The following is a 23,260-nucleotide window of genomic DNA, read 5'->3' as shown; positions in this document are numbered from 1 at the left end:
ACGTCACTTAAAGCAGCAGACTTGATAGGAATGCTTTAAAAAACAGAATTTAAACGCTGCATAAATTACATATCATATTACGTTAAAATGCTGTTTGAGTCATGTTATTTTTCTAAAACACCTCTTTCATGTGTGCACGAGTGTTTTGATGTCAGCTTACTCTCAGCCACACGTGTGGTCTTGACAACCATTTGAAGCTTAATATTTGCCATTAGTGGTTGTGTGACTGACGTCAGCACACGGAAGAACTGCGTGACTCAAACTCAATGACTAACACTGCTTGAAGTAAACACAAACATATCCAACAAACACATCTTTACAAACCCGCTTTGAAAATATTAAAGTAAATGCCACTTCAGTTTTATGCATTACTAGATTAGGAAGATTTTGCACTAGGTACAGGCAGTTGTGAGTTTAGACCCTGTTTTCTGGTACCCCTAAATTTCAACATACCACCCATAAAAATAACTAAGGTATAGTAGCAATAATAGTGTATTTTGATATTATTTTCTGACTGATGTCTCTAATTTTATATATATTCTCAACTTGTCTATTGCAGAAGGTAAAGGTTACAAGGAAATCAGGTTTAAATGTCTAGTTTTCTCGCTGTCATGATGTAAACATAAATGAAAACATAAATTGTTAAATAGGGCTTGTGTTGCTGCTGAAAGAGGATGAAGATGTAATTTCATAGGCTAATTTTAAACACATTTTATCTTAACATTTGCAAGCTGAAGTGCAAATTGTTCTTAAAATGCAGGTTAATTGCTGTGATGTGAAAAACGTCTTCTGATGTACATCTGTTCTTTAAATAGTGTCCAAAAAGTTAGCTAATGTATGCTAGATAGAGACCATGAGCTAACTTTAGCTTTCTTATTCAGTAGTCTGGTGCCATACTGCTATTTGCCAAGGAACTAATGTATTTTATTACTTTAATTGTATTACTTTAACAGTACAGTACAGCTCCAGTGAGTCAGAGGGATGTTGCATTTCAGTGGCCAGCAGTATCTCATATTCATATCAGAATATTGTTATAAAGTGATGCATATCAGCCTTTAATTGGGTTATAAAATCTGTTTTACTGGTACATTCACTCTTTGGTAACTCCACAGAGACTGAGACAAAAGAATAAAGAGGGAGAGGGGGAGAGAGGAAGAAGGAGGAAGACTAAAAAGAGATAGTCAGCAGAATTATTTTGAATATCTAAGCAGTGTGTTATACTGCTGTTAAATGTGGATCACCACCCTGCTCCTGTGAGAACTTAATTTATTCTTAGGTTATTATTTTTTATTTTAATCCAGTGATTGATGATGTCTATGGCACAGTTTATAGAAACGTTTGAAAATATTAAGACATAAAAATAAAAATTGATGTTTCATATCAAATTGCTTCCAAGCTGTTTTGGAAAAGTGACCTTTTAATGCTTGGATTGGAGAACTGAGAACGGAGCTGTGGAACTATTTGGACCAAATCGTTTGCAGATCATGATTAATTAATTTTAACCATGATTACCGCGAGCCCTGTAATTATCCATTCGAGCCTTTAGATGGCAGTGCACTAAAATATTTGGTAGACCATGCAACACTACCAAATGGTTGGTTATCACAGTACATATTAGCCCTTAATTTAGACCTATTTAGATCATATGTAGTATAAAATGTAATCATTTTGATGTCCTTTTTATTAAACTAGATAAATCTTCCATGCTTATTTTGCTAATTAAGACACTGATGTGTTCATAAAACATAATTCACATTTTAACAGTTCCCATATTTGTGCAAACTTTGATAATAAACTAAAGTAGTAATTGGGAACATGAAAAATGAAATCTTTCTACAGATAAAATCAACTTAAAGAGAAAAAGAAAATGTTATTCTGTGAGGCTTTTGAACCAGTGAAATTTGAAAAAAAAAAAAAGAACAAAACTGTCTTCTACATCTATGAGAAAAACATCACAATTACCAAATACTAACAAAATTATGCAAGTACTGTTGTTACTGTTATTATGAAGTTGTGCAAGTTACATAATCTTCTCACAAACACATCATTCATCAGCTCCTTTGTGTGCCGCGGTCCAAAGAAATAACCTGTCAGCTCAGAGTGCCGATGTGGTTTTATTACATGTTTTAGAACAACAGCTTTAAATTTCTACCGGTTTTCACAGTAACTGGCAGATATTACATCATCTCTGTGCCTGCTGTTTATAATGCAAAACATGAAACCATGCATCTTGTGCAGTTCAGTAAAATGAAGTAACTTAACACACGGAGAGAACCGCACTCACACACACAATACCACCATTAAAAGACCAGGTGTATAATTTATTTGAGCTTTGAAGAGAGATGACTGGTTCTGATGGCACAGTTAACCCTCAGTTTACACTGATTGACTTCAGCAAGTCATTTTACATCTTATGTTTTGATAATAGTGGGATTTCAACCAGCGTAGGAGTTCTTAAAAACTATCAGAAGCTATTTGAAAGAAAAGATGATTAGTGTGATTAACGTCTGAGTCCTACAGGATTTTGCACACTGGCATGCACATGTAGAGAGTTTGTTAGTCAAACTTGTTCAAATGTTGTACATTTGGTTAAAGGCAATCCAAAGGCACAACTTGTAGTAACATGTGCAGTAGCCTTTGTGTAGCTTTCCACATAAGTGCTCTGTTGGAGGTGGTAAGCTGCTGACAAAGCAACTATAAATATCAAAAGTCATCTTTCACTGCTTTCATTGCTAAACAAGTCTCTGGCCACTTAAAATGAAGAGATGCACATGATTGCATTGGACTGGATGGATGAATGGATGTGCAGTATGTTTTAGCTTCATGGTTTAGCTTTTAGTGTCTTATTTTCAGCAGAGCAGCTCTGTAATTGGCTTATTGTTCTGATTTTTTAATGACAATAGTCACAATCCACATACTGTTATGCTTTTTCTTTTCTCAGTGATTAAATTCCTTTTTGGCCTGAACGCAAAAACCAAAACAAGTCATCACAGTAAGTGAGTCACAGTGAGGATCATAAAACTTTCTGTGCTGATGTGCAGTTAGACAGTTGCCGCTGTGTAGCCTGTGTTGCCGTGCTGAGTGATCTGAGGAGACGCTGCCTTATCTAGTGTATGCTCATGCTGACAGCTGGGAGGAAGTAGGCTCGTGAACAAGAAACAGCTGCAGGTCTGGATCACATTTGCTATGAATCTGCTTGATCACGAACCAGCCTGCTAAATGTTAAATAGACACATGTGTCATCATATCAGTCCTGAGGAGGACAGTACACTCATTCTCATATGAGTTTCCTTTAAAAAAAATTAGTTTGCAAGCACAAAGAAAGTTTGATGGAGTCATTTTTTTCCATGTGACTGAAAACATTTGACTAAAGCTGGTATGCAGGAGAAAAAGTCCCTTTTAGTCTGGCACTGCAAAAAAAAAAAAAACTCTTAATGATGAGTGTTCTCAGATCATTCATATAGAAATCAGTATTTCAATAACTGAGAAAACAGGTGGGCTTCCACAGTAGTGGTAATTAACCCTTTCAAACCCTTTCTTATACAGTGGATCTTATAGTTGATTATAGTTTACTCATTTTATTTTGAGGAAAAACACCAACAAATTTATTGGTTGAGATAATTTAATTTAATTTTTTATTTCTAATATACACTACTAGTCAAACGTTTAGGCACACCTTCTCATTTAATGGTTTTTCTTTATTTTCATGACTATTTACGTTGTAGATTCTCACTGAAGGCATGAAATCAAATCAAATCAATCAAATCACTTTTATTGTCACATCACATGTGCAGGTACACTGGTACAGTACATGTGAGTGAAATTCTTGTGTGCGAGCTTCACAAGCAACAGAGTTGTGCAAAATACAATAATGTGATACAAGCAAAATATAAAAATGGCTAATCTAAAAAGTAATAAATATATGTACAATATGTAAAGGTATATACATTACTGAATGTGTATACTAAATATGTTTTTCTACGTGTGTGTGTTTGAGTGTGTATATAGTATGTATATACATGTTTTACAAATGAAATAAAGTAAACAATAAAATAAGATATATAAAATATACAGAGGTTGGTATGTGCAAAACAGTGGTATTTATATACAGTATGAAGTGCATAATGTTGAAGTTCCAGTAGTGAGGGTGAGGTGTCTATGAAGTGTTCAGCAGTCTGATGGCCTGATGGAAAAAGCTGTCTCTCAGTCTGCTGGTACGGGACCGGATGCTGCAGAAAATGAAAAATATGAAAATATATGAAAATTTATATATATATGAAAATTTATATATATATGAAAATATAATTGAAAAATATGAACGAATACATTTGGAATTATGAAGTAAAACCAAAAGTGTGAAATAACTCAAAACATGTTTTATATTGTAGATTCTTCAAACTAGCCACACTTTGCTTTGATTACTGCTTTGCACACTCTTGGCATTCTCTCGATGAGCTTCATGAGGTAGTCACCTGAAATGGTTTTCCAGCAGTCTTGAAGGAGTTCCCAGAGATGCTGAGCACTTGTTGGCCCTTTTGCCTTCACTCTGCAGTCCATCTCATTCCAGACCATCTCGATTGGATTTAGGTCAGGTGACTGTGGAGGCTAGGCCATCAGGTGCAGCGCTCCATCACTCTCCTCCTTGGACAAATAGCCCTTACGCAGCCTGGAGGTGTGCTTGGGGTCAATGTCCTGTTGAAAAATAAATGATGCTCCAACTAAACGCAAACTGGATGGCCATGTCACTGCAGGGTGCTGTGGTAACCATTCTGGTTCAGTGTGCCTTCAATTTTAAATAAACCCCCAACAGTGTCACCAGCAAAGCAAGGCCACACCACCTTCTCCTCCGTGCTTCACAGTGGGAACCATGCATGCAGAGACCATCCATTCACTTTTTCTGTGTCGCACAAAGACACGCCAAGTGGAACCAAAGATCTCAAATTTGGACTCATCAGACCAAAGCACAGATTTCCACTGGTCTAATGTCCATTCCTTGTGTTTCTTTGCCCAAACAAATCCCTTTTGCTTGTTGCTTTTCCTTAGTAGTGGTTTCTTAGCAGCTGTCTGACCATAAAGGATTCGCACAGTCTCCTCTGAACAGTTGATGTAGACATGTGCTTGTTACTGGAACTCTGTGTGGCATTTATCTGGGCTCTAATCTGAAGTGCTGTTTACCTGTCATTTCTGAGGCTGGTGACTCAGATTAATTTATCCTCAGCAGCAGAGGTGACTCTTGGTCTTCCTTTCCTGGGGCTGTGATGCAACAGTGCTGTTACTGCAATTATTTGTTGACATACAAAATTGTTAAAGGCTTCAGAGTAAAGTTTGTACACATGCCTGAAACTGATACTCTTATCAGCTCATGTTAAATACACAGCAAAGCCAAACAATTACAAGCTTAGAAAGTCCCTCAATGCACATATTAAACAAATATGGATGACTGCTTTCTTCCATTTGGGCAAAATTTATCTCTAAAATTTGAAACATCCTGTCCCAGTGTGACGCTGAAAAACTAGTTCATGCATTCATTACTTCTAGGCTGGTCTACTGTAATTCGTTAATATCAGGATCCTGAAAAGCCTTCAGTTAATCCAAAATGCTGGAGCAAGAGTACTGACTGGGACTAGAAAGAGAGACCATATTTCTCCTATATTGGCTTCTCCTGTTAAACCCAGACTTGAATTCAAAATCCTGTTCCTCACATACAAGGTCTTAAATAATCAGGCCCCATCTTATCTTAGTGACCTTAATAACATATCACCCCATTAGAGCACTTCACTCTCGCACTGCAGGCTTACTTGTTGTTCCTAGAGTATTTAAAAGTAGAATGGGAGGCAGAGCCTTCAGTTTTCAGGTCCCTCTTCTGTGGGACCAGCTTCCAGTTCAAATTCGGGAGACAGACACTATCTCTACTTTTAAGATTAGGCTTAAAACTTTCCTTTTTGCTAAAGCATATAGTTAGGGCTGGATCAGGTGACCCTGAATCCTCCCTTAGTTATGCTGCAATAGGTGTAGGCTGCTGGGGGATTCCCATGATGCATTGAGTATTTCTTATTCAGTCACCTTTCTCACTCACTATGTGTTAATAGACCTCTCTGCATTAAATCATTATTTGTTATTAATCTCTGTCTCTCTTCCACAGCGTCTTTTATCCTGTCTTCCTTCTCTCTCCCATGGCAGATGGCCCCGCCCCTCCCTGACCCCAGTTCTGCTGGAGGTTTCTTCCTGTTAAAAAGGGAGTTTTTCCTTCCCACTGTCACCAAAGCACTTGCTCATAGGGGGTCATATGATTGTTGGGTTTTTCTCTGTATGTGTTATTGTAGGGTCTACCTTACAATATATAGCACCTTGAGGAGGCTGTTGTTGTAATTTGGCATAGTAAAATAAAATTTAATTGAACTGAATTAGAAAGTGTTGTTAGGACAATCGTGTGTTCACTTTTAGATCAATAGAGTGTTTTGAAAGTTAGTCATCAGGACTGTCTAGACAATATTTTGCGTTATGTCGGTCAGAAGGAGACAGGCTAGATGTTTGTGAAATCACAAAGAGGCTTTTAGTAATCTCACAGAAACTGGATTCAACACTGTTTCTCAACACTCCCTCCAGATTAGAGTGAGGGCGGCAAGGATCACATCCTGTATCTGGAATAGGTTGCTCTTTATTGTTATTATTAATTGAAAAATCAATGAAGGTCTAAATCTGCTGTCAAAATGACACTGAACAGACACAGAGTAATAAATCTGCTGTAAAACACAGAAGAAGACTCTGTTATCATTTCCAGACACTGAATGTTTATACAGAATACGAGAATAAAACATAAAAGTCAGTTAAAGCTCTTCTCTCAGATGTTGAGTCAGACTCAGATGATTTATTTATTTTCCGAGTTTCATTGCTTTTGGAATCTGAGATAGAGCTGCTTCCTCCCCTTTCTCTCTGCATCCATCTGGGAAGCATCACCAACGTCATGCAAGACACTGAACCTTCAACATGACCAAAAGCAGGTCAGGGGGCAAAAAGTTTCCTGAATGTCAGGCAAAGCTCATCCCTGGCTGAGAAACTGGATGAACAAGCAGAAAACAAAACGGGTGACTGGTGATTTTCTTTCAATTCTGGCTCATTATAACCACGCAAACTCAAAATCACGGAGTATCTCTCTAATTGTTATTCATTTATTCATTGGGGGAAGTTGTTTGAAAGTATAAATCACACAGGGGGAAATACTGAATTAAAATAAAATTAATGACAGCTGGTGACACCATGCACCATTTAGCATCCTCTTGGGATTTTACGAAGAATGTAATTCTTCCTCATTATAAATAATCTTATTTTTTATTGTTAATGTAAGTTACCTAAAGTTTCTTCCTTTTGCTTTCTTTGGTATAGTAGTTGTCATATAAAGTAAATCATTTTGAAGTAAAGGAGACCTCATCAAGTTTTCTTGGCATCTCTAGATTGCAAATGGAACACGAGCTGCATGTACAAACTTTCAGATGAATCCAATCTATACTGCGAGGCAGGGAATGTTTACAACAACTTGCTTCTTTGTATGTGCAATACTTCCTTCCCTTATTCTAATCATACCGTGTCTTGCAACAAAAGCCCACAGCTCAGGTGTTTCCTCTCTGCGCAGCGAAGGTGGCCAGGAAACTGTTCCTATGGACGCGTATGGTTTCTCTTAAACACATCCTCTTTCAGTCCAGTGTAATGCAACAAGGACTGCTGAATATATTTGTCTGTGTTATGGAAAATGCGCTCTTTCAGCAAACCCAACTATCTTATCTTTCAGCCTTTATTTGGATATTTCCAGATGGTCGGTCTCTCTTTTGTGCTGCTGTGGACAGTTCTGCTCGTACATAGTAAATGATGGATCCGCGTTTTATCCTGGCTTGAATGAGATTCAGTCCGCCCTGAGAGGCTCGCTCATTGGAGGAAATTGGATGGCCAACGTAAGCGCTCCTCTTGAATGAGAAAATAGCAGCAGGGGGAAAAAACAGGCTGAGCAACACACACGACACTGACAGCAGCCAAGCAGCGGCCACTGAAAGAGAGAAACCCGGACCCAGTCTGTTGGTGCAGCCACAAGAAGGAGCTCATTATCATTTTTGTATTATTTATTAATTTTTGGGGAGTAAACAGATTTTCGTCATCAGGATTTAAACCACGGGATTCGCGTCATTTTGAGCCGCGCGCGCATTCCTCAGCAGGATCTGCGCATCTTCAATTGCCAATTGTTTTCTGCTCTTCTTAAAGCGTCTATAGTCATGTTCGAGCAGGGACTGGCGAAGCGGTTCAGCTGAATTCCTGTCTTTCAAGAAAAAAGCAAGAAAGAAAGAAAAATGGAACAGCGGCTCGCCAAACAAGAAAGCAAAAACATGGATGCGTGTCTGAGGCGACTGAAGCAAGAGCTGGTAGGTTCCGTTGTATCTTCATGTGTTGTTACCCTGGACCCCTGTTTTACTTTATTCGTGTGCATTTTGAGCATTTTTACCGCTTATACGCGTTTTACATTAAATATTTAACAATTTTCACATTTTAAATTTAGAAATGTCGCTTTATTGCGCACTATGTGTCCTAAAACATTTCTACATTTCCAAGTCTAATATTCTGGAGTCTAGTTTTCAGCTGAGGGAGCATGTGTGTCTTTTTAAATCGCATTAATCTTGGTGGGCTTAAAGCTCGGAGCACACCAGAGGCATGTGTACACTTCCCTCCTCTCTGTCCACGCATCTGGGACAGATGTTTTAAGCTTAATGAGCTCAAGACGGTTTTTTTCTTCTCATAAATACTCTGCGCTGGGTTATGGATTCTTGAAAGAAAGCGATTTAAGGTTTACACTATTCTTGGTGCCTTGTAGTAAATTTAATCATGTGTTGCAACAGACTGTTCGGAGCTCCAGCTCTCACAGGGGAGTGAGTGAAATTGGCAGTCACATTGAGTTTCATCACGTTTCCATGCTCTAAATGAATTTGTTAGACTCCGTTATTTAATATTTTCATGTCTCCTCTCATCTACCATGTTTGATGTGAGTACATTTAGTCTGCCATTTCTTTCCTCTTCTTTGAAATGTGAAAACAAAATCTGTAAGCTTCACCCTCGTGCCCAAAATCATCTGGCAGTGACACACTGTAGACCCATTTTCTGAGGAGCCTTAACTGGCACAGATTTCATTTGGAATCATCTTCAAAGCAGCGACTGATTTTTTCCCCCCTTTTTGTCCAGCCACTGGCCTGCAGAAAGGCCTTGCGTGGCTGCATGTTTTGCAGCTTAATCTGCTCTGTGACTTCATGATTTGCTGCTCCAAATTAGCCACACGTCTGTGAAGTGGCACTTGAGATTTAAGGGGAGTTGACATTGATGCCAGAAGGACATGTTGTGTTAGGGCTGCCACATCGCAGTTTGGTAACATAATAGAAAAAGTGTCATGCCATGCCGAGGATCAAACAGGAGAACAGGGAGCAGATGCCAGTTAAAAAGCTGAGGCAGTCTCCCCCTGCTCTCAAGACCATGTGGGATGCAATCTGTTGTTCAGAAATAAGGGGTGTCTATGCCAAGGTTGTCACTTTCCTTTCCACTGTGACTGATTTTCATCCAGTGTTCAGTGGAGAGTGGTAAAACCGGCTCTATCAGCAACACAGAGATCACAAACATCTAACAGCCGACTTACAGCTGTGATGCCGAGTCAAGCGGCTCCTGGACATCTCTTGCGAATTTGTGGCTTTGAAGTCAGCAATTTTGGACCATACCAGTTACGCATGTTTTGGAACACTTATTACAAACAGCATGACCTTAAATCATTCCAAAAACCATTTTGCATGATGTTTTGTTTTTTCCTGCTGTGTTTTCATTCATTTCCGTGCAGCATAAAAGCAACAGAACTCGAGCTACACAATCCATCACAATCAACATCAAGTTCGTATTCACATTTGTCATTTGTTTGCAATGCAATGCAGTCCAGACTGATTTAACTGCATTATAACACTATTTACTCAAAAACAGCAAAGTAATGTAGCTTTCCAATCAAACCAGATATCGCTTTCACTTAATTATAGCCTCTGTGTTTATGGTATCTGTTTTCTGTTGGGATAGTTTAGATTTTATCCCAACCATTCAGCAGGGAGTAACTTTTCCATCTTGCCAACATTATGTCCAGTCAGAGCAGAGGCCAGTAGTAATATTTTTGCAGAGTTTACTTTTATCACATAAGTCAAAGAAATATGCCATTTCTCTTTCTCTGTGTTGGGTTGTGTTTAGCAGTATCAGCCTTTTGTGTCCATTTTACATTTTTTCTTACTTTCCATCTGGAATTGGAAGAAAAAAGTTGGTAAGGAGCACAAATGTCAGTTGTATGAGGGCTGGAACCAGGCTAAGTTTTAAATGTCTGCTAGCTGTATGTCGTATCATATAGATATGAATGAAAATAGGCAAAAGCTGGTAGAAAAATGCATGTAAGAGCTTAAGCTGATTGTGCATGTCTTGAAAAATGGCATGCAGTGAACGTTACACACAATGGCAACTGAATGGAAGAAGCAAAAATAATAGTATAGTCCCTTAAACCTTTACCTGATATATTTTTAATACTCCTGACTAAAAAGTTACAATGAAACAGGAAAATCTACATAGTTGAGTTTGTTTGTGTCTGTAGCAACACAGAAGCCTGAGTGTGGCATTCAAAGGCTATACGAAAGTCACGTGAATGCCAGCATGACTTCAGTGTTTCACGCTAGACACACTGAAACCCAAACCCTGATGCCCTGTCAGCTCTACTACAGGAGTGTGATATGAAAGTGTGGGCACTGTGTCAGCGGTTGAGGGTGTGAGTCCTTGTGGGAGGTACAGACAGGTCACACTTGAAAATTTGACCCTCAAACTTGAAAAGCTCGGGGTCTAATTTCTTCAGCTGCTGACCATGTCCATCACAACAAATGCATTAAATATCAAACCTGACAGTCAGGAATATAGCACCATCTGTCTTCCTGTGTGACTCAAACTGAAAACAGTCGTTTAACTTTATTCTTTAAAAGAAATACAAGAGTCCTCTGAAATCCTGAGGATAGACTGTAATGACAACAATGAAATCATTTTAAGCCTATGCATGACTCATGATTGGTGCAGCAGACAGACAGTCATGACAAAGAAAACATAAGCTCTTCCTGCCTACTTGATGTTGAAAATGCAAACGGTGACACGTCTTTGACTCACATTGTCTAAATGTAAGGTTCACACCTGGTTAGCAGCGTCAGACACTAAAACATAAATCAGAGCGTTTCATATCATCGCCGCTGAAGCCGACTTCACATGCAGCGTGCCCCCTTTTTCTCTTTCACACCTGAGGGGAATTTCAAACATGACTGTCACCTTGGAATTCAACACCAAAGCCAGCAACCACGGAGTCATGAAATCTGAGAGAAATACACCCGAATGCCAAGCCTGTTGTGTCTTCTGGAAAGTTCTTTGTTACCTTTTGGGCGTTGGAGCCGAAAGCTGTACACAAAGCAGGGTTGTGGCTTAACTTTAAGCCCGTTTGTTTTGTGTCTCCCCCTGTGGTTCCCGTTCTCCAAACTGCCCTTCCTTCCCCTCGGCTAAAATTGGACCAACTCTTGGTGGCAGCTGTGGGGTTTGTGTGAGTGATCATTGTGTTTGAGACTGAGCTACAAACCTTTAACAAAGCCTGTTTATCATTATGACTCTGCACACGTAACCGGCTTTTTCACGGTTCACAGAATGGAAAATGAAATCACTGCCCAAGATATCAGATTTATTTTGGCCATTTTTTTTTCTTGGATGCAGAGTGAACAAGTTAAGTGAATGCTGCTGTTGTGACCACACGTGCAATCCTATTAGTGTAAGATCGAGTCCTGACCTCCTTACCTTATACGTTCACTGGAAACAATGTGTGAGGTATAGATCAGTATTCTCTATGCTCTGACTTTTGCATTACATCTGTTGAGGTTATATTTATAAATTTGTTCTTTTTAAAATGACATATATACAGCACTGAGGGTTCAGAACAAACCACAAATTGAAAAATCTATTATCAAACAGCTGTTCATTTAAACAACAGCCAACACCTCAATTTTAGAATTTAAGATTTTGTTTTTCTCTGACCTCCAGATAAAAGTAACTCCAATCAATTCGCTCATCTTTCAGCTCTGTTTTGATCTTTACCATCTCCTGAGGGATTTAACCTTCCCCTCAGCAGCAATTAGCCTTTCCGTGTTTACTGTCTAGCCAGTAACGCTGACAGTCATTCAGTAGAGTAAGTTTATCCAAGGGTTTTGGGTCAAAAGTGGTCAAAAGCTAAAAACATGATTTAAGAGATACTTCTCTAGATCTTCTTGATCCATGCTCAATAATCCAGGTAAGTAAATCTCCAAAAGTTGATTCTGTTCATCTGGACATAGCGTTTTGTGGGAGAAACGTTTCGTCACTCATCCAAGTGACTTCTTCAGTCTCTGAAGACTTCTTCAGACTTCTTCAGGCACTGAAGAAGTCACTTGGATATGCTACGTCCAGATGAACAGAATCAACTTTTGGAGAATTCTCTAGATCCACTTTCATATTACAGAAGTCGGTCATTATAAGCATTTCCAGTATTTTAAAAATGAAAATACAATATAAAAAATACTGAAGATGAATTCCTTTAAATCAAAAAGGCATTTATAACTTAGCAATCCAATATAGTACAAGTATAAATATCCAAAATGTTTCAAAGTCCAAATTGAAAAACTGTAAATAAGCTGCACATTTTTAAATGGCTTAAAAAAACACTGCATTAAAGGTTTTGCACAGCCGTTCACTTTCAGTTGAAAAATGTACTAGATGATGCACACAGAAAAAAAAACCCAGCATCAGCGACCACATTTATTTTCTTTAGGAAATGCTTGTGTGATTTAGCGCTCCTTTTGATCTTAGAGGGGGGCTGAGAATTGGATGAGCACTTTCACTGCTCCCACACGAGATGCTGACGTCAACTCCTGCGCTATCGAGCTTCTACGTGACGATTATTGCTTCCAGTGAGGAGTTCCCGCCAGGACAACAACAGATTGGGTCCCAGACCGTCTCCAAATATCATCTGCCAAAGATGATGATATGGATCCTAATCATCCTACATCTCCCACGGCAGCATCAATTGCGATGGCATAAATGAGCTCTAGCAGGAAACAAGCTATTAAACCACCTCCCTTTTTCTGAAAAGGTCATCAGGGAGTCTTTGTTGGCCAGCAGGACCTACAAACAGTTATATTTGCTCTCGACTGGTTCATTTTAAAAGTTGTGGTTCACCTAGTTCCCCATTTTCATTTACCCCTAAGTGTTGCAGATAGTTTTGCTAAACCTTAAACAGACAGCTCTATTATCTGAGTAGGGAGGAGAAGCAAAACATTTTCCTAAAAATGAGAACATCTTCTAAAATTAAAGTACAAGAAGGCTTTTATGCTTATCATTCACACTTCTTCGTCTCCTGAATGCAACCCAGAGGACATACGGGCCAAACAGAGTCACCATATAACCTTTTTTTTGTCAAAGAGGCATTCATTGCCATGTGCATAGTAATTTATTTCTTTCACTAAATGCTGCGCAGATTTATTGCCCTCTTTATCGTGACCTCGGGGCCATCCACAGCAGTTCAGCCACAGAGACCTTGTGTGTATCCCCCAGACAGAGAACCCATTCCTGTCCTTGACCCACACAGATCACCATTCATATTTAATTAGGGGTGGAGGTGGAGGAAGGGGAGTACACACTATAGATGCCGCTGCTGGTCAGCGCCTTCCAAACAGGAAGACCTTTTGGGTCTGATAACCTTGGCCTCCCCCCTTCAGCTACTAACAAACAACAACAGTGAATGGCCTGCATTTTGTAGGCAGAATAGAGCACTAGTTTGTTTTTGATTCCTTGTTTGGGTTTATTTTCCTCCTAATAATCTGAACACAGCATCCATGCTCTAAAAAAGTACACTGACTTCGTTCTACTGAGGCAAGTCTGGACTTGCGTGGATGTGTGAGCTCAGTGTGTTTGCACAGCGCATTTATTTTTCCCTCCATAACTGACATGAGGTAATACCGAAACCATGATCAAGGCAGAACTTGATCTTGACAGACAGCAGAGCAGGAGCACTGATTTATTTATACTTTGCGGTATTTAATTCACTTGCATGTATATTGAATGGTTTTCTAGAAGCGTCTTCACAGTTAGAAAGATCTGACATGTGGCTCTGAAATAAAGAATCACCTATAAACTTTTTTTTTAAAGCTCTTAATTAAATAGCCCAGCACTTTTTAATAAGCCTCTATTCAGTATTAAATAAAGGCTGCCAGCCTTTGTTCTTAAACTCTGAAGCATTCAGCCCTTGATTGGCAATTATGTCTCCTTGGCTAACATCACTGCAGCCAGAAGAGAAAGTAGAGGGTTTAGGGGGTTTGGGGGGGATTAAATGTTTGTCTTATTTCTTTCAGATTTTTCAAATTCTCAAAGAAATGCATACTTTCTCGATTAAATAAGGGGAAAAAAAGAAGATTTAACCAAACTTCACAAGACTGCATTAATGATTAAAGTGTTTCTGGGCAGTACAACAATTCCCTGCAGCGCCAATTTCATCCCAGTTCTCTTGTTAAATTAGATTAGACAGACATTATTTCTCATCTCCGTTTTTGTCCTTAAACCCTTAAGGTGCACATGTAGGTCCTCTCAGGTCTGCCAAGCCCTGGGCTGATTCATACATTGTAAAAGTGAGACATCTTAGGATTTCCGTAACATCTGTGTCTAAACAAGAAACCGCCGCAGGACAACATTTTTAAGTCACTTTTGGCATTCTGAGTAAGATATCGGATGAGGGATGAAAAGGCTGACATATTTGGGCCACAAAGTTCAGCTTTGAAATGGCAGCGGAGTGCCTGGAGTTAGTTGGCATGTTAAAGGTAGAATAATAGGGTTTGGTTTACTGCTGTTCCCCTGTTTGTTCCCCAGAGCATAGTATGAATTATTAATATTGCCTTAGAATAGAAATGCCAGTAAACAACACTGTGTTTTTAAATAACTGTGGGGAGTGTCTGCATTTTAGGGATAATGGAAAAGTTGCACGTGAATGTTAAACTGCAGTGTTTGAGGTTAGCGTGTGTAAACAGGTGCAGCTCTTTGAGTCTGCATACCTAGAAGATGATATTACAAAAGCAAATTTAATACATTAAAGCAATCCTGATCCTGGGATAAACTTTACTGAAGGCTCCAAAAATGCAATGATAAATACATAACTCCCTTTTTGCCTCAAGTCTTGTTGACTTTTCTTGTGTAAGAAAGTAAACCATAATTATGCACCCTTTCCCAGCCTTTCCCAGGACGCAGACAATTACAGCTAATGAAGTCAGCCATATGTGAAAGGCACAAAGACAAGAGACAACCTGATTGTGCTAATTACATGTACCTTCACTTCCTAATTTAGCGAGCCAGCGGGAAGCTCAGAGGCCTGTCATCCCCGCATGTGCATTGATAGGCCTATTATCTGATCTTAGAGGTTATTCACGCCCGCATGCATCTACTCAGCCATATGTCAGTGATAAGCCAAGTGTTTTAATGCAGAGATTTACTGCTGATGGTAAAGGATAGTGTATTGGTGTCAAAGCCAGGTCACTGTGCTTCAAGTGTACGTAGACTGTCCAAACTGGATGAATGACAAACATGTAATAAACCAGTGTTTTCAATGAAGAGATTTTTTTTGCTCTTTAAACTTTATGACACTGTGAGCTAATATGAGTTCTATGTATATTAGAAAAGAAAGAAAAGGAAAGATTGTCTATTTTATATATTCATTAATAATTTAAGAACATAATATGCAGAATAGTTTGCAATAATTAAATCACTGCATCTGTGTGACACATGAAATTTCTCCAAAAATGTTTTGATATGGTTAAATTTTGTAAATTCATTATTGAAGTTGTGCAAGTGCTAAATGAAAGCAGAGCAGATGTTGTCATATTTATAATCCATCCATTCATTTTCTTCTGATTATAGAGGTGGGGTACACCCTGGACAGGTCGCCAATCTGTCGCAGGGCTAACTCAGACTCACATAGGTCCAATTTAAAATTACTGGAGGGCTCGGAGAGAACTCGTGGAGACACAAAGGGCCCAGCCAGATGGTAGATTCGAATCCAGCTCCCTCTTACTGTTAGGCAACAGTTCTGACCCCCATGCCACCATGCTGCCCTGTATTTATTCTGTGCATAAAAAATGTCTAGCACGTGCACTTTGGTGAACTTGCTCCGATTCTGCTTGAGCAGACAGCAAAATTCCTGTGTTGCAGACATTTACAGACATGCAGAAACCATGAACTTCCTTTAAGGTTCTGCACGGTCACTGGAACTCCAAGATGCTGCACTTGGACACAGTGGTGTCTAAGCTAAATGGGGCATGCGGACAAGCACTCTGTGACAACATGCTGATGTTCAGTAGGTTTAAATGTTAATCGCATTCAAAATGTTTTCTGAAGCTTTTAATTAACAGTGAACATACTCTATAAAGCTGAGGCTGATGTGAACAGCGTGGCATGTTTGGTTATAAAACCAGGGCATGTTAAAAATTTGACATGTTGGTAGCTCTGCAAGTAATTAACTTCATCCTGTGAAGTAAATGCCTGTGCCAGATTTAATGACAATCAATCCAATAGTTGCTGAGACATTTCTCTAAATGTAAACATGGTGCCAGAGGAATGGCCAGGAATTGATGTCACATTCTGGGATGAAGTAGTCGACTAACAAAGTGAGCAACACTATATGCCTTAAAAAAGGCAAAACTTTAGCATATTGTGAGCTAGCAATTCTGACTTTTCCATACATTTCACACATTTTTTTATGCCTTGTGTTTTACTTTTTAAATCAAAATGTTGTCTAAGAATTTGTCACATTTGTCAATTTTCCCACATTAAAAAAAAACTCATATCCCTTCTCACACGGTAATAAGAAGCTTTGATTACGATGCTGTAATGCCAACTGCACTATGCAGCAACTTTTCCCACCCAGGATCAGCATAATCACTGTTCCCTGGAGATCTAAGTATCGCAGCCTAATTTTGTTGCACCTACATCCAACCTCCTGCCCTCTGCATCCCCTTCTTATGTTCTAATGGTGTCATTCATAATTGAATCCATCAACAGTTTTCTCTTCGACATCTAAACATATGGCAAAGGATTCCTCCCCGTTTGCCCCCACCCTTTCCATCTCTGCTCATATGGCTGACTCTCACCACCCCTCTTGCTCCTTTCATTGTTATTCCATTTCCGCCTGAGTGAGTCCCCCCATCCACCCCCTCACACACACACACTGTATTTGGGGATTATAGTCTAGATGGGCAGTGGTGATTGGCTGTCACACCCAGTGGTGTTCCTCCATTGGAGAGGGATACATATAGAGGCAGTCAGACTGATCCATTTGAAAGGTGAGAGACAGTGACGGGCTGACTGAGGTGCAGACAGGAGGATCAAAACCTGCTGCTTTTTTAAAAATTTTATTTTAAGGTAAGGTGTAGGTTTTTATTACAGCTGCCTGTTTATTCTCATAGTAGCAATTTATTTTATTTGAAGGAAATATTTCCTGTAAACATATTTTACTATAAGTTAAGTTTAGTTTAGAGGTATTTGTTTTTGTTGGTTGACTAAGAGCATCTTCTATGGAAATGTAGTCATGTTCATCTGAAGGTGTGCTCTGCAAGATTTTCACCAAAATTTCTCGTGAACTAATTTTTCAAAATTCCTTGCATGCTTCCTCATGTCTTTTCACAGATGCTTTATTTTTCATTCGTCAATCAGTAGCATGTTATGAAATCATAGCAGAGAAACCTATAATATCTAAGACAGTTATTCAGAGGGCATGCAGTGATTCAAGGCTGCAAGTTAAGACACGGGTTAGGATGCTGGCTCTGGGTTGTGTGGCTGCCTTCAGGAGAAGACAGTTAGTCCAGGTCACATGACGCAGGCTTTCAAACAGATGAGAACAGGAAGAGAGGCGGAGGAGGTTAAAAGCAGAGAGGATGATTACTGCTGCACAGAGAGTAGAACACACAAATACAATGGGCTCAGAGGAGAAAGCAGATATGATAAATCAAATGAAAGGAAGTAAAAAGGAAATTATAGATGGTTTTTTTTAGATGAAAGCAAGTGTGTTTTACAGCTGTCACTAGTTGGATTCTCTCTCATACGCTGGCCATATGGGACCCCAGCCTGTCATCCAAAACTAGGTCACATGACCACATAATTAAACAAGGTGCATACCCTGAAACCCACAAGTGAAGAGACAAAAAACAGGCTTAGTACAATAACTTATCTTTTTAATAAGCTTCTTTACGCTGCTCCATTATTCATAAGGGGGTCATCGCAGCAGATAGATCCATGTTGGATTTGGCACATTTTTTATCAGGGATAATAACTGTTAATATTTGCTGGAATGAATGACTATTGTCAGTTGCTCTTGTGCAATGAAATTTTTTTTGTCTGTGTGTGTGAAACACAAATGTAAATGTGAATACCGCTATCAGTCCTTTATCTTTATTTCTCTCTCTGTCTTTCTGCAGTTATCCATGAAAGAAGCTGGAGATGGCCTCCATGCTCAGATGAATTCAATGATGGGAGCCCTTCAGGAACTCAAGCTCCTTCAGGTCCAGACGGCACTAGAAAATCTTGACATTTCAGGGCGGCCTATTAACCGGGGTATGCCCCACACGGCTTCAACTGCTGCTGCAGAGCCACCAGCTGCAGCAGCATCAGCTTCAGGAGAGGATCAGAGCTGCTGTATCAGACAAACCATGTCTGAGGAGCCCAGCCCGAATCACATGCCGAGTTCAAGGCAGTCTTTGGAAAGCAGAAACTCGACTAGTCTATCAGAAAACAGAAGCAGTCTGGAAACCTCATCCTCCTCGTCATCCAGCCTATTGAGCGAGAGTGAAAGAAGTCAAAGAAGTGCACGGAGCTCAAGAAATGCAAGAAATGCAAGAAGCGAAACTGACCTGGAGTCTATACCGAGAAGGTGGTCAGGATATACTGCCCCTCAAGTGGATTTCTGTGGACCAGTTGTGGGAAATCCTCCACCAGAGCCCTACCCTAGCCATCCCCGTCCCCGTCGTGCACAGATAGTGGACCTGCCTGGAATCCTGTACAGTCTCTCAAGAGAGGGTCCTTCCTTAGATAGCGACTACTCCCAAGACAGCACAGATGACGCCGGTGACTGGACTTCTTCGCTCATGAGCCGCTGTCGCAACCGTCAACCTTTAGTTTTGGGGGACAATGTATTTGCAGACCTTGTGGGCAACTGGCTAGACCTGCCTGAGGTGGACAGGGAGGAAGGAGAAGAAGAAGAAAGGGCAAAGAGGAGAGAGGAGAGAATGGATGGTGGGACAGAAAGACCAGACACCCCAGCTCACCCTCTACGCCTCAGCCGCTCACAGGAGATCTGCAAAAAGTTCTCATTCACCACAAACATCTTCAAGAAGTTCCTGCGAAGTGTCCGGCCTGACCGGGACAAGCTGCTCAAGGAGAGGCCAGGCTGGGTGGCTCCTGAGCTTCCAGAGGGTGACCTCTTTAAAAGGCAGAAGAAATTGCTTCCCAAAAGTTCAAAAGGCAGCTTTTACCTGCCGTTCTGGGCGAATGGACAGCAGGGCAAAAGCAGCACATGTATGCATCTTCCGGAGACAGAGAGGAACCACCACCAACACTTGCACCAGTTTTACCAGCAGCCATTTGCAGGGATTTATTTAGACAGAAGGCAGCCAGAGACTGGTCTGGAGAAAATGCAGCCCTTGTTTGACTACAACACAGCTGTGTGGGTCTGACAGCGAGTCTCTGGCCAACAGACTGCCAGTGACGCCAGACTGAGCGTGTGACAGGTGCTGTAGGATTTTGGCTGTGATAAAGGAGCGTGAATGAACGAGAGGCTTGGACACAGTTATCTTCCAAAAATGAACCACTAAATTCACACCCACATCGTGTTTCTCCTGCGACTGAGAGATTATCAGGGCAACATTTCGTCTGACAATCCAAAAACCCAGACCTCGTTTGATGTGTCCGTGTGAGTGTATGCTGCGACGCGTCTGAGAAAGAATGAGACTTTTTTAGGGTTTATGCTGCAACTTTTGTATTATTCAAACTCCTTCACACGTGTGCATGTATGACTGGATTTTCATGTTCTCCTAAAAGACGGTACACCATTCTCAGAATGTCACTATCAATTTAAATCTTTTTAATGCAGACTTTTTCCACTTCTGCTCTACAGGACACACTTCTTTGCACTCCTTTGCATCTATAAATAGCAACACCAACTGTTGAATTGCATGGTTACTGTTTTTATAAATGATGCTACAAACAGCTGTTACTGAACGCACTGCCACCATAGAGTCCTCAGCTTCCTTTTTATTTCCAAAATGGCTGTAACAACCTGGAAACTCATGACTACATGAACTCGTCTTGTTCACCTTTGCTCAGGGAGCGAATGCCACACAGGAGAAAGCACTGCCACATTCAGAATGCGTTTCCAGTATATTTGATTTTATCTTGCTTTAAAAGCATAACAGCAATACGGTGCATGACTAGTTCAAACTTTGTACATTAAACTTTGAGATCTGTCCCTCGTAATCAGAAATGCTGTGGTTGCTGTCATGTTGGAAGCGCTCTCTTTAGTTCTCTGCTATGTAGACATGGCAAATGTTGAGTCAACCAAAGTCCTCGTGGGCTGCTATGCAGAGAGAGGAGGGGGTAAAGATGGCACAGCCAACCCCAAGTACTGACTAACTGACAGCCATCTGGTACTCAGACATTATGTAAAGTATGTTCGCCACAAGCTTAAAGATGCAAAATGGGCTTCTTTAATCCCAGAGCTTTGTGAATTAACTGACTGTGTTATATACTGTATATATGCAGGCGAATGCATTACAGGGCTGTAACAGATATAGGACCCATAATCTGTGAAAGGTACAACAAACCGAACAGGCTAAATGTACAGAACATTGTACATATTTGTCATCAAACAGCAGCAATAAGACTCATTTACTGTAATATCCCATCGCATGATTTTCATTATTCTGCACAGATAAATGTCACCATAACAGCTGATTGTGTAAACATTGCTACAGCTCTTGTACTTAAACTACAAACCAGTGAGGTCATATTTAATCTACATTATTTATTCTATTGTACCATAATAAACAGTTTCAGTATTTTTCATTTCAAGCAGAACCATAACAGTTCAAATCAAACTACAGCTTCCTTCACAAACTCCCTCAGGTCACAGACGACACTGCCCACTCTTGATTCGTGTTTTTTTATTGTTATTATTATTAAGGGACCACTGATATGCAAGGACAATCTGATATTCTTAACTTAATATTAAAGGAAAAAAACATTATTTTCACTCAGTTTTTGATGTGATACCAGACCAATAATCTTAGCCAGCAGGGATTAGGCCTCAGAGGTGGTTTTGAGTGTCTTGGCCGGTTGATCCATATGGTGCTGTCTCTGTTTCAGTAATCAGGTCAATACATATACTGCACAGTCTGAGGGTTCAACACACACAGACAGTTTCTTCTGCCATAAAGTGCAGTCTGAGATGTCATGACACGTAGTACATATATGTAACTGTAACATTTATTTCTTCCTATTAAAGCTGTCTTCTGAGTGTAATTCTCAGCACTGTTGTTGATATTTTTCATCGAGGTTCTGCGAACCTTCAGTGGTGATCTTGTGTCATGTGCACTGTAAAACTGTCACTGACTCTTTGTAAATTAAATCTGTTTTCAGAATGAAATGCTGCTTTTGTGCATCAGTGTGTTCGTTTGCGCAACATCTTTCTCTACTGTAGAACTGACACGGAAACTAGACATGTTTGGGCAATATAATTACAGTCCATGTAAATCTTTTCTTGTAATGCTAACTAATACATTATGACACAGTAGTTATAATATATTCAAGGCAATTAATGAAAGGGTGTGTCGCAGGAAGAGAAAACAAATGGAAGATTCAAGAGGCATTAATTTGTCCAAAACATAAAGCAAACAGCAGAAATCAAAATAATGAAAGGTAAACATGATCAAGTTTACAGACATTCTGCACAAGAACACTAACCAGCTCGATCTGTAAAGACACAATAGGCAACAATGGAAGCGGAGACAACTTGGAAACTAGATACAGCTGAAATTAATTAGGGTAATGGCACACAATAAAAACTAAAATAGAGGACACGAGAGAAAAATGACTACCAAAATAAAAACAGGAAACCAGAGAGACAGAAAGTTAACAATAAGGAAACACGGGGAGGCGAAATAAACTAAAACTCACACAATCAGATTTAAAGTAAAATTACAAACTGGACATCAAAGGTTAACAATGACAAAATCTGAGAATATAGTCATAAAGAAATCAACTAGGAAATATCTGCGTTATATAAATATATGAAAAGGAAATCAACCAACACCATGAGGCAGGAACCCAAACTTGACTGAAATAAGAACAATGAAACTGATTCAAGAACCCAAATATTAACATAAAATAACTGAGACAAAGAACACAGGGTCCATGACAATTAACATCTGATAAAATATGTCATATAATCTTGTATAACATCATATTATAGAACCCCTTAATATATTATTTTATATTAAAACAATATGTTTTGATGTTAAAAAAAAAATAGTTAGCATTCTTTATATTTCTGTAAATGCTTGACTCAAACACGGGTCCCTGCAATGGCCTTTTGGGATATGCGTTGTCTGCTCACCTGAGTGAGTTCTAACAGCATCACGTTAACTCTGATTGTTGCTACCATTAAAATATATGTTTATTTTATTTTATTTATATGTCCATTTTCTGAAGAAAACAGTTCTTGATGCATGTTCAATAATGTGAGTAAGGAAAGTCTGAAAATGTAGGCTGAAGACGTCATATGAGTGATGAAATGTTTCTCCCACTGAAAATGGTACATTAAGATTAACAGAACTGATTTTCTGGGATTTGGTTTTATTTACCTCTACATCTGCACTACAGTAAGTTGGTGCTGTGTGTCTAACAGGTTCACTAAGGGGAAAGCCGGCAAGTCACTTCCAGCCAGAGCATCAACTCCTCACCAAACTGATTCTAAATTCGGACCATAACTCCATCAGCCTGTTCAATAAATAAGCAAAGTCAACATGAACTCTGCTGCTCTGCACTTCACGACGCTCAATCCCTGAGATGCTTTTTATGAGACGCACATCAAACTGCATCAATCAGTTTATCTTTCTGTCCCCGAGCA

The 23,260-nt window shown here is 39.6% G+C and overlaps 1 protein-coding gene across 2 annotated transcripts; it reads left to right on the top strand.

Moving 5' to 3' along the window:
- The first annotated feature begins 7,986 nt into the window (after positions 1-7,986).
- On the top strand, positions 7,987-21,773 carry inka2 (inka box actin regulator 2). 2 transcript variants are annotated; one of them, XM_063473452.1, is made up of 2 exons: positions 7,987-8,408; positions 18,558-21,773. In XM_063473452.1, exons 1-2 carry the CDS (start codon positions 8,337-8,339, stop codon positions 19,809-19,811), a joined length of 1,326 nt encoding a protein of 441 aa, XP_063329522.1. In that variant the 5' UTR covers positions 7,987-8,336; the 3' UTR covers positions 19,812-21,773. The 2 variants fall into 2 exon arrangements, with proteins under 2 accessions (XP_063329522.1, XP_063329523.1); XM_063473453.1 differs by lacking the exon at positions 7,987-8,408 and adding an exon at positions 17,403-17,505.
- Positions 21,774-23,260: the final 1,487 nt, after the last annotated feature.

This window comes from Pelmatolapia mariae, linkage group LG5, assembly GCF_036321145.2.
Source record: "Pelmatolapia mariae isolate MD_Pm_ZW linkage group LG5, Pm_UMD_F_2, whole genome shotgun sequence".
NCBI lineage: Eukaryota > Metazoa > Chordata > Actinopteri > Cichliformes > Cichlidae > Pelmatolapia > Pelmatolapia mariae.
Note: the sequence above shows the minus strand (reverse complement) of the source record. Positions and strands in the feature narration are given on the sequence as shown.